At 32.3% G+C, this 11,770-nt stretch overlaps 2 protein-coding genes across 2 annotated transcripts; both read left to right on the plus strand.

The window, feature by feature from the left end:
- The first annotated feature begins 4,090 nt into the window (after window positions 1-4,090).
- On the plus strand, window positions 4,091-6,058 carry LOC145564867 (F-box/FBD/LRR-repeat protein At1g13570-like). The gene is made up of 4 exons (XM_081625036.1): window positions 4,091-4,948; window positions 5,039-5,203; window positions 5,515-5,820; window positions 5,984-6,058. Exons 1-4 carry the CDS (start codon window positions 4,091-4,093, stop codon window positions 6,056-6,058), a joined length of 1,404 nt encoding a protein of 467 aa, XP_081481162.1.
- A 2,415-nt stretch (window positions 6,059-8,473) lies between these two features.
- On the plus strand, window positions 8,474-10,659 carry LOC145564868 (F-box/FBD/LRR-repeat protein At1g13570-like). The gene is made up of 4 exons (XM_081625037.1): window positions 8,474-9,301; window positions 9,412-9,576; window positions 9,676-9,882; window positions 10,555-10,659. Exons 1-4 carry the CDS (start codon window positions 8,474-8,476, stop codon window positions 10,657-10,659), a joined length of 1,305 nt encoding a protein of 434 aa, XP_081481163.1.
- Window positions 10,660-11,770: the final 1,111 nt, after the last annotated feature.

The following is an 11,770-nucleotide window of genomic DNA, read 5'->3' on the forward strand; positions in this document are numbered from 1 at the left end:
ACTTGGCATTCCAACTTTTCGCCAAGTGTCGCGCCACCTTGGATATACTTAGATAGACTACATATGATAAAAAAACCATCAAGTGTCGCATCACCTTGGATAGATTTCATAAAATTAAAAAAAAAATTAGATAAAAATCCTATTTTCAATCAAATTAGGATAGAATTTTAGAATAAGATTATTAGTTTAGAGTTATTTCTTTGATAAAATACCAAATAATAAATTTATAATTAGGCCACAAGACAACATCATTTAGCGTTTTAATTTTTCGCCAAGCATCGTACCACGTTGGATAAATATAGATTGACTTTGTAGGAAAAAAAAAGTTAATTTATAATTCTATTTTCAATCAAATGTTATAATAGTATAATTTTATCTTTAAAAAAGTCCATAACTACCCGGGCATCGCCGGGGCACAAAATATATATATATAAAGGGGATTATTTTCCCGAGTTTTTAAGAGAGCCACATGATCTAATTTTCTTAGTGTGCCATGTAGGATTATAAATTTTAGTAGTAGCCAATTAAATAAGAGATTATTAAAATCTTTTATAATTAAATAATTCAAATGCCACGTAAGCAAAATTGGCGAATGAGATTTTTCAGTTTAAATTAATTGAATATAAAATATTTTTTTAAAAATATATAACAAATTTTAGCATATATATATATATATATATATTAAAAAATTCAATCGCACGGGCTTTCTCTAGTTTTTTTTTAAAAAAACTAATTTTTTACTGAACTGAAATTATTTTTATTGAACCGAAATTAATTTTACCGAACTAAATTTTTTTTGCTGAAATTAAAATGATTTTTACTTGTATTTTTTTTTTAATAAGGTGAAGTAAATATGCAAGTATATTTAAAAAAAAAAAAATAGAGAAAATTTCCATATTTTTAGCTACGGTTGTTGAGTTCTTTAAGCTCTTAAACAAGTTTACTCCTTTCCGAAAAAAAAATAAATAAATAAAAAAAATAAAAAAAAAATAAATAAATAAAAAAAATAAAAAAAAAATAAAAAATAAAAAAAAGATAAACAAGTTTTCTCCGTCTACTTTCTTTGATTATCTGTCTTGGTCGAAATCGCTAATTGCAACTTTGCAATCACTTCTCCTGGTATGTTTACGGATTTCCCACTAGTATTGATTTAATTTCTGTTTCCGGGATTTCTATTTTGTGAAATGATTCGCCCCTATTTTGAATTTCTCTCAAAACTTTATTTACTATTAACGTTTAGGGTCGTTTGTTGAAAGATAAGAATTCTTGTAATTTGTAATTTGATGTTGCTTTGTATTAGCTGTTTGTTGGTAGAATTCAAGGGTTTTGTAACAATTGGTCAATTTTGAATTTTGATGATCAATTGTGTTTTAATGGTGTTTATTTAAAGCTCGTAACAATTTGTTTGATTGAGTTCGTGAAAATGGGCTTATACTGTAATGGGTGGGAGTCTTTTTACAAGTTGCTGAAAAAGAGAGATGGGATTTTCTTCACTGGCTATTTCATGTTAGTTTCTGGTTACATTGCATTCCACATATTAGTTAAGATCTGTGTTTGTGGGTGAGTTGTGTGTGTGGAGTTAATACTTAATAGTATGCCAGTGTTGTGTTATTTTGGTGCGCAATGTGCATTGTGTGCTTGTGTCGTCGTGTTGATGATCTAATTTGCGTGTAAGGCAATTACTTTGGAAGTTTATTACACTGGAAATTAGAAATTTAGTATAAACTTTGTATATTCTATCTATGTTGCACAAAGGTTGGATGTTGGCTCGTTTATTCGAAGTTAGGCTTAGATATGTGGTATAAGAACCGATATAATGTTTGAGAAAGTAGGGTAGGATGGATAACTAGTAGACTGATGAGTTGATTGTATTGAAACCCAAAGTGTGGACCTTGTTAGTATAAGAGTTCTTAGGGTATTAAGACCTCTTGCTAAGTTCTAACGAAGTCCATCCAAGAATTTCTTCATAAATTAGCTTTTATTTAGTGAACTTGTTACCTATTGAAAATCTGAATTCCTGACCTTATTAATGCACAGATCATATTTCTATTATCTTTGTATATTCTTCATTGGGTGTAGAATCAGGGAGGCTGGGGTATGGAAGTCACATCGGATTTTGGTTATGTTCTTGCTGCTATCTTCAATTTGGCATTTGACGCTACATCATAATACTCTGTAGTATATATTTTGGTACAGTATGTTGTATTTAGTCTGTGGTATGCTCTTGTGACATAACTTCTCTTGACATTGATTTGGTTTGGTGAAATTTGAGCTTCTCTATCTTTTCCTACAATTCACTATGTGGGAATGCTTGTATTGGTTTTTGTTTCTTGTACAATATATATGATGGCCTGGTTAAGTATTTACTATATCTCTTTCATATTATTTGCAACAAACGAGTTTGCAAAGATTCCTAAGAAAAATTTGTTTGTGAGTGTTTAATAAAGAAAAAAGATATGCATATGATGAAGAGATAGAGATAAATGACTACTTAAAAAGGAAAAAAAAAAAAAGAAAAAGAAACATCTTTTCAAATTATGTGAAGCATCCATTTTTGACAATTATTGCAAATAATATAAGTAGTAAAACGGATGTAGTATTCAGAGTGCTGTGAAGGGTATTCAGAGTGCTAGAAAGGTTTGGGATGACCTTACCAATGCATATGATGAGTGCGAGACAACATCAGCTAGGGAGGAGGGCACAAGTGCAGAAAGCTGATTGGGTAGCTAGGCAAGCAAGACAACAGCTGAGAGCTGCAACTTCCTTCAGAGATGTTATACCAAGCATGACTGAGCCTCCTTTTGTAGGGCAGCAGCATGAGGTTGTTTTTGGCACCTATGAAAACTGCTTTAGCAATGATTAGTCTCTAACTTATTCATGGTCTGTAATATTACTATTAACTGTATTGCCTCTCTTTTGGCTTCTGAAGGAGTGATTAAACTCTGTACTAAACTTGGGTTTCATTTATGTTTAAGTAGCTGCTGCTTTTTAATCAAAAATAAAATAAAATAATTAGAGAAAACCTAGATGAGTTGATTCCATTGAAACCAAAAGTGTGGACCTTGTTAGTATAAGAATGCTTAGGGTGTTAAGGCCTCTTGCTAAGATCTAGCGACGACAATCCAAGAATTTCTTCATGGATCAGCTTTTAGTAAACTAGTTGTCAATTGAAAAGCCAAGTTCTTGACCTTATTAATGGAATAAATCTTATTTCTATTATCTTACATATTAAGATATTCTTCATTGGGTGTAGAATCAGGAAGGCTGGGGTAGGGAAGTCACATCGGTTTTGGATTATGTTCTTGCTTCTACCTTCAATTTGGCATTTGATGCTTATTTATAATAATCCATAGTATATATTTTGACAGAGTACTCTGTATTTAGTCTGTGATCTGCCCTTGTTTTTAAATGCCTTCTCTTAACACTGATTCAGTTTGGTAAAATTTGAGCTTCTCTATCTTTTACTTCTATATCAGTATGTGGGAATGCTTGCATTGGTTTTTGTTTCTTGTATAGGTATGAATCTCAAACATAGCATTGGGTAGCAGTGAAATGCTAAATTGCAACATAGCTACAATGGCTAGACATGAATCATGTGAAAAAGATGTCATTATCGATTAAGTCTCATAATATGTGTGAACAAGCATGTTCTTACTAGTTTTTTGTTAGATGTTGAGTCCTTGAGGAATAGAGTTGAGATTATGCTATTCAAGTTTGTTTGCTTTTCTTTAGTGATATGTTGTCTGATACTTCACTTTTTAATTGTTTTCCCTCTTCTTTATCAAGTGGTTTGATTGGTTTTTCTGTATAAGGTTGTCGTCATCATTGTTGGTTTCTCTGAAGGATCTTATCATTTGCTTCAATGTCACATGTTGAGCTCTCTCTTTTCAAAATAATTGCCATTTGCAGTTCTTTTCATTAAGGATTTAGATAAATGTTTGGTTTTCCATTTATGTATTGAATGTGAACCATCTACTCTTCAACTGCACAAATATATCAAAGCTATCTTTAATTTTATGCTGCATAATCTCACTTCTGTCAGAATTTTACTAAGTTCACCACCCTTTTTCTATCCCTTAGATTCATCAACATGTTTGCAACTTGGATTGCAAGCAAGCTCAAGCTCAACCAAAAAACTGATAGGATCAGCAACTTGCCCCAAAATGTAACACAACAAATCCTAGAATGTTTACCCCTGCGAGATGCAGCAAGGATGAGCATCCTATCGAGCCATTGGAGACTTGAATGGGGTTCAATTTCGCAACTTTTACTTGATCAGGATCTCTTCTCTAGCATTCTGAAGGGACGATTAGATACTGAAGACAATTTATTGGCATATACAAATGTTGTTTATGATATTCTTTTTAGTCATGCTGGCCCGATATTAAAGTTCAATCTTTACCTTCCCTATTGGCTTCCAAACGAATATGACATTAGTCAGTGGATGCAGTATCTTAGTTCCAATGGTGTTAAGGAATTTACACTTGAGGATTCTCGCAGTCCAAGAATGAACTTGCCTACATGCTTATTTTCTTGTGAGAGCTTGACACACTTGACACTCATCGATTGCATATTGTCCCCTCTTCCAGCTACATTTAAGGGGTTTCCATGCCTTGTTAGTCTTAAGTTGGAGAAACTCTACATGAGTCCAGGCAATCATACAGTGGTTAATTTGTTTGAAATTCTTATTTCCAAATGTCCTCAGCTTAAGATCCTCAATATAAGCTTAGCTGAACGACTTTATAATCTGACTATTTGTGCTCCGAAACTTCAAGACTTGTTTGTGGACTATTGGTTTGGTAATTTATCCTTGGAGGGAACAACAAATATAAACAAGCTATCCCTAGATTGTTATAGTCAAAAGTATCAACACAGCAATCACATGAGTGACTTCTTCAGCAACTTGTGCAACGTTGAGAAGCTCATTCTTGGACACTCATTTTGGTGGGTAAGTGTTATGATTAAGTTTTACACTATGAATTATCTGTCAAGTATTGTAATATTGTTACAGTTTATCAATCTTTGATATAAATTTCAGGGAGTAGAGCTTTACAGTTTAAGATCTCCCACAAAGTTTCCAGAAGAGCTGGAAAGGTTGCGAACTCTCAAAGTCGTAGAAATATCACTGTTTTGTCATTCCAGCATTTCTCTTGTTCTCTGCTTATTTATGAGCTCCCCACACTTGGAGCTACTACATATTGAAGTAAGTTTTGACAAATTTTATATCATTGGCTCATGTTAATTTCGTCATTAATTAGCTTTTCCTGATCAATTTTCTGCATCCAAATTGAGACATGCAATGTAATGCGATTTTTGATAATAATAATAAAACATATAACTATTTTTTGTGCACCCGATGAAAAAATTTATGGTGCTACGACTTTGTACTAGTATTCATGTTGCTATATGCACTATTTGGTAAAATGTCGTGTTGTTTAGGCCAATTTTTTCGTACTCTTTTTACTCTTATGTGGCACTTGACGCTTATCTAAAATCATTCTTGCATAAAATCAGGCAACAAATTGCCCACGCTATGAAAATGTCCATGATGGTCCATTAGCCCAGATTGATGGCTCTTGTTTCCATCGTCCATACCTTAAGAAGGTACAACTTATTGGTATTTCGGAGTTGATTAATGGGTTGCTGCTTATGAAGTTTCTACTTGCATGTTCTCCTGCACTGGAGGAAATGACTGTTGAGCTAAATATGACTACAGAAACGATTAATTTTATCGAGGAAGCAATGCAGTATCGTCGAGCCTCACCAATTGCAAAGATTAATATCATGCCAAAGAAAGCAACTGATAGGTCTCCTATAAAGGTAAGGTGTTTTTAACAATACAGGTGATTTTATTAAATTTTTTGACAATTGCTATTTGATGAAGTAGATAATTATTATCATGTCATCGTCTTTTATTTCTGTACCTTTAATTTTACACATAATCCTGTGCATTGTTTATGTATGCTTTCACTATTTTCAACAGGAGGGTGGTCGTCGTGGTGGTTGGTGTTGGTTGTTAAACTTATCAAGAATGCACCGTGCACTTTGCTTTGGGTAATTGGGGTGAATGCAACAAACAATACTCGTGGTTTTGCTTAAATTTTTGAAGACAAAAGTATTCAGTGTGTTGCAATTTTGTTTTCAGACCCATCTATCCCTCCGATCAAAACTCACTTTTCATGCCATCCTCTTAGTTTGACAGAGGCATTGGGGAGAAGGTAAAGAGTATTTGGTAAGGAGGATTTGAATTTCATACATTCACATTGGCCCTGTTTGGGAGAAAGCTGAAAGTTGAAGCTGATTGAGTTAACTGATTTTGACTAGCTGATTTTATTAACTGATTTGACTAACTTATTGTATTAACTGATTATATAAAAGTGTTTGGTAAATAGCTGATAGCTTAAAGGTGATTGAGTAAGTGAAATGACCAATAAGCTAATTGTGGGGTAGGTAGTTTAGATAGAATTTTAAATTAAATGAGGTTATAAGTGTCATTTCACAATAATTAATGAATAAGCTAATTGAAAAAGCTCCTAAAATGAGCTTTTTCAAAAAGAGCTTATTTAGTGGTATAAGCTCTTTCAATAAGCTTACTACCAAACACTTGTATTAGCTTGTTTGACTAGTCAATCAGCTAAAGTTAGTCAAATAAGCTAATATACCTCCAATAAGCTAACTACCAAACAGGGCCATTGTCTCCTCCCTCTCCTGACTCCTTTTGGCTTATTCTCTTCTTCATTGCTTGGTTATTGTTTGCTTGTTCTTGGATTGTCAATTGCAAACTACTCCAATTAAATGGGAGTCTTGGAAAATAAAACACAATAGATGAATACAAATTTAAAATATTGGAGTAGAAATAAAGTTGTAATATTATGTACAGCTTATAAGAAACATAAAATTAAAGTGAAACACCCAAATTGGAGTAGAAATAAAGTTGTAATATTATGTACAGCTTATAAGAAACATAAAATTAAAGTGAAACACCCAAAATAGACGTGAATACGTAATTATAAAGAATAGAGGGAGTATGATTTATGAGTATTGTTGTCCAAAAACATACAGAGTAACAAGTATACAGTAAATACTCTCTCCGTTCCTTATTTACATTCCTATTTTTAAAATTATACGGGAATTAAAGAACTTTGAGTAACCTTAAAAATCTATGATTCGAAAGTAATGTGGGAATTACAAGACATTTATTGTTGTCTTTGAATAAAACAAAGATAGAATGATATTAAACGAAGCACATGCCATCAATCCTTTAAAAAAAAAAGATCAACTACATTTTTTGGGTGAAAAATAAAAGGATCAATCATATTTCAGTATAGTGCTGGATCTAAAATGTTTAAAAGGGTGAGTGCCAAAATTATGGTTTATGTGCCATTTATTGCAACACTGAAAAATAATAAAAGTAATGTCGCATTACGGATATTTGGCAAAAATTTATTTACTAAAAAGGAAAAGTAAGAATGTAATTTTGAAACACCCAAAATAAAAAGCATGAATGTTTATAAGGGACGGAGGGAGTACTTTAGATAGGAAGCCCTACATTCTTAATTCTCTCTATTATGTGACAAATAAATGTTAGAATTAAAAATGTAATTTAGGGATGAAGGGAGTATTTCAAATGAGATAAGAGGAAAGAGTATAATACAAAGTATCTAATAAATAATTGGCAACATTGGAATTCAGATCAACTTTGGGAATTATTCTTATATTATATGGAAATTCAAAACGCCATCTACTTAAATTTCTCAGCTATAATGATCACCCATTTTCGAGGGAAGTAAATTCGTAACTACTGTGTAAAGGGAATGAACCAATTGGGAAATTCCCTGTTTCTCATGGTGAGAAACAAAATTTGTTTCTCATGGTGGCATTTTCGTGAATAAATCAACAACTTTTTCAGTATTGTGGGTTCCACAGTTAAAAAAGTTGAATAAAGTTGTTGGTTTATTTACGAAAATGCCATGTGAGAAACAAAATTTGTTTCTCATCATGAGAAATTGGGGCATCCTCGAACCAATTAGTTTATCAATACTTGCTAAATTATTTATGAGAGAATGAGTTTGAATTGTATTTATGATCTTGACTATTATTTATAGTCTACAAAAGATAACCTACACAATATAAACTCTATCATATAAACTTCTATAAATCTATCTTTGAATATCAAGATATATTATTATCCTAAATATAATATCATAAGATCTATATGGAAAATATATCACAATAATATATTTTCCTATATTCTTAACAATACTAGTTCATTGACTGTGATCCTCCATCCCTCTCCACCTCTTCAACTCCCTTGAAAAATTAAAGTTATCTCTGTCATTTTATGCTATATAAGCTAAGTCCATGTATTGTTTGTTGTTTCCTCCAAATCTCAAAGTTTTCAACCCTATTATAAACATTTGATTCATCAAAACCATATTTCAAAAAAACAAAAAAACAAATATTCAATAAAACCATGTCCACAGCTAAGCAGCAACATCATGCAACATCCGATAGAATTAGCAACTTGCCACTAAACGTAACACAGCAAATCCTTGAATGTTTACCTCTGCAACAAGCAGCAAGGACGAGCGTGCTATCGAAGTATTGGAGGAACAAATGGGCTTCGACTTCTAAGCTGATACTTGATGAGTCATTCGCTAAATGCATCTGTGAAAAAAAAACTAAACCTTCTGACAAATTATTAGCATACAATAAAGATGTTACTGATATTCTCTTAAGTCATGTTGGACCGATAGGTAAATTTGTTCTTTACATCCCCTCTTGGATTCCGAAAAAAACAGACTTTAGCTCGTGGCTACGATTTGTTTATGATAATGGTGTCAATGATATTACTACAAATGATGATCGCAGTCTATATAGAAACGTTCCAACTTGTTTGTTCTCTTTTGTAAGATTGACACATTTAACACTCCTCAATTGCAATTTTGGTTCTCTTTCTCCAACATATAGGGGCTTTCCATGTCTTATTAGTCTAGAGATTGATATCACCTACACATATTACAGCCGAGGGGATGCGTTGACAAATCTTATTTCCAAATGCCCATTGCTTGAGCGCCTCCATTTATCTTTCTATATTTCTTCCGGCAATATGACTATTCGTGCTCCGAAGCTTCGAGAGTTTATTTTGAGAGCCCAGAAGGTTATTGATGTATCCTTGGTAGCAACCAGAGCTATAGAAGTTTTGTCTCTACATATGCATTATTGTCAAACGTTGCAAGGGAGCAAAAGCGTGACTGATTTCTTTAGTTGTTTGGCTAATGTGGAAAAGATAAGTTTAAGGGTTAGTAATTTATTTTTAATGTTATTATATAGCTGAAATTTTGTTCCATGAATTCTTTATTAATTGTTGGCTTGTTGCTAACTATTTTGTAATGTTTGTTTGATTTGCAGGTATTCAATTTCAGTGATTTTACATCTCCAAAAATGTTTCCGAAGTTCCTGACAAGGTTACAAGCACTTGAACTTATAGATATAGCTCTGAATTATGATTCCAACATCTCTCTTGTTCTCTGCTTGCTATTGAGCTCACCAAATCTAGAGCGACTACGTATCAAAGTGAGTTTTTGATTCGAATGTATCTTATAGCAACCTTCTCCTTGATATTACCTATATGTGCAATTCTAATAATCTTGTTTCTGTCTTTGTAATATATAGGCTGCGAATGATGAAGCAGAATCAGATGGTCAGTTAAGTCAGTTTGATGACACTTATATCTTTCAACACCTTAAAATCATACACCTTGTTGGTATCACAGGTTTGAGCAATGAACTAAAACTTATAAGATTTCTACTAGCCTGCTCCCCTGTGCTGGAAAAAATAACTATTGAATTGAGTACGAAAATAGGAGGTGCTGATGAACAGGTTAATTTCTTCAAGGAGTTGAATCAATATCGTCGAGCCTCTACAAATGTAGAGATGATATTTAAAACTTAGAATAAAAGTGTTGGCTACACTGATCATTCTCTATGTAACAGATGTTCCTAGATTTAATCTTTGTTATATACTCTATTAAATTGCCTTAAAACTCTCAGAAGCTGTTTTAGTTATTTGGTGAATTTTGTTCCATTTTACTGCAATATACTGTAGTTAATATTTCTGTTTACTTTCATTGGTTTAAGATCCTTTTTAGCTTGTTTTACCCCTAGATATTTCGAACCTTTTAGTGTGGATATGTTAGAAGTTATATGAGGTATGGTGAAATTAGATATACATACATTATTGGCTATTTATGAATTATGATAAATTTTGCCTATTGTTGGACCGCTACTTAGCAGGGTTAATCAAGATTTTGGTATTGGTAAAGTGTTATGGCGAATAGGAGATCATATGATAAATGTGAGTTTTACATGATAGCTAGCCACATAATATCAAATGCTTACTATTTGGTTTGGTAGAAAGAAACTAGATTGGATTAAGATAGTTGGAACATATATCATTATACAACACTAATTATAACTTTTGTGCATCTTATGGCGCTACATTAAGCAAATTCATCCTGTACAATGAGCAAATGACCTTGGCCCTTGGGTGTAGGCGTGTAGCCTAAATACCAAAGGCTCGAAAAGGAAGCTTCAATGCCAGCGAGCAAGGAGAGTGATGCCTAACCACGTTGTAACAGTGTTATGCCTACAAGTTTGAAGTTGCTTATGCTCAGTTAGCAATAGGCATAGTTAATGTAGGAATACTAATTTTAAAGTTTTCTCTTAAATGGAACTGTTACCATGGATAGATAGAGATCACCAAATTCATTTATTCAACCATTATTGTTTATATTTGAGATATGTACTCTATCATCTGTTCATGTCAATTACATTACTCTTATTGCACCACATCATCTGATCTGTATCCAACTGTTGATAATTGTTTTCAAGCTAAGGACTTGTTGAATTATGAACATTGTATTGGAATAATATCAACCCTTCCATCCTACTCCATTTCTGCTCTAGCCTCTATTCGATTTTCGAATAACCTGTAACCACCAGTTATAATCTTAAGCACAATGATAGTTGATTATGGACCTTTAAAGTAGGTTTTATAATTAATAATAATCTATCTAAAGATGTTTGAATTGAAAAAATTAATACAAGTACTATCATCAATCAATCATCATCAATCAATAAACCTATACTAAAAGCGAATCTTAAATGACACGTGTCTATGTATAGTTAAAAAAATTCCAGCCTATTTTTTATTTCCAAATTTCTCTTTTAATATAATTGATACTAATCTCTAATATTTCTTAAATTATTATTTTTATGGATGATGTTAATAATACAGAGTATCTTTTTATTTAATATACAAGTCAAGATATGTACATGATATATCATCATTAACTATTAATAACAATAAATTTACTTTTTTATATTAATACAAATCTAAAATCGGAAAAAGAAAAATCAATAAATATAATTTTAAAAATAAACTTTTTATACATAATAATTTATTATAATACTAATGTTAGTACAAACTCAAATGCAAAAAATACTTATGTGTCAATTGATTTTATTTAATTTTATCTATGATCAAGGTACACATAATACTAATTGGTAGGAATGCATTGTATTGCCCAAATATAATAACGGGCCTATAAGATGTCCGCACAAGATTGGGCCTACATCATGGAGTAGTGGACAGTGGTATGCGGCCCAAGAATATTTGTTTTTTTTTTTTGGTGCTTAGAGAGCCACAAGGGCGAGTGATGAGAATCGATCCCAAGATCTCTTGGAACCGGGAGGGGAGCTCTAACCAC

The sequence above is a fragment of the Chenopodium album genome, chromosome 10 (genome assembly GCF_948465745.1).
Source record: "Chenopodium album chromosome 10, dcCheAlbu1.1, whole genome shotgun sequence".
Lineage (NCBI taxonomy): Eukaryota > Viridiplantae > Streptophyta > Magnoliopsida > Caryophyllales > Amaranthaceae > Chenopodium > Chenopodium album.

What these genes read in the sequence shown, in the direction of transcription:
- LOC145564867 (XM_081625036.1), top strand. Translation starts at nt 4,091, where the DNA reads ATGTTTGCAACTTGGATTGCAAGCAAGCTCAAGCTCAACCAAAAAACT. An exon ending in TTGGACACTCATTTTGGTGG is followed by an intron (nt 4,949 to 5,038) that starts GTAAGTGTTATG and finishes TATAAATTTCAG; the next exon opens with GGAGTAGAGCTTTACAGTTT. An exon ending in CTGATAGGTCTCCTATAAAG is followed by an intron (nt 5,821 to 5,983) that starts GTAAGGTGTTTT and finishes TATTTTCAACAG; the next exon opens with GAGGGTGGTCGTCGTGGTGG.
- LOC145564868 (XM_081625037.1), top strand. Translation starts at nt 8,474, where the DNA reads ATGTCCACAGCTAAGCAGCAACATCATGCAACATCCGATAGAATTAGC. An exon ending in TAGAGCGACTACGTATCAAA is followed by an intron (nt 9,577 to 9,675) that starts GTGAGTTTTTGA and finishes TGTAATATATAG; the next exon opens with GCTGCGAATGATGAAGCAGA. An exon ending in TAGGAGGTGCTGATGAACAG is followed by an intron (nt 9,883 to 10,554) that starts GTTAATTTCTTC and finishes CCTTGGGTGTAG; the next exon opens with GCGTGTAGCCTAAATACCAA.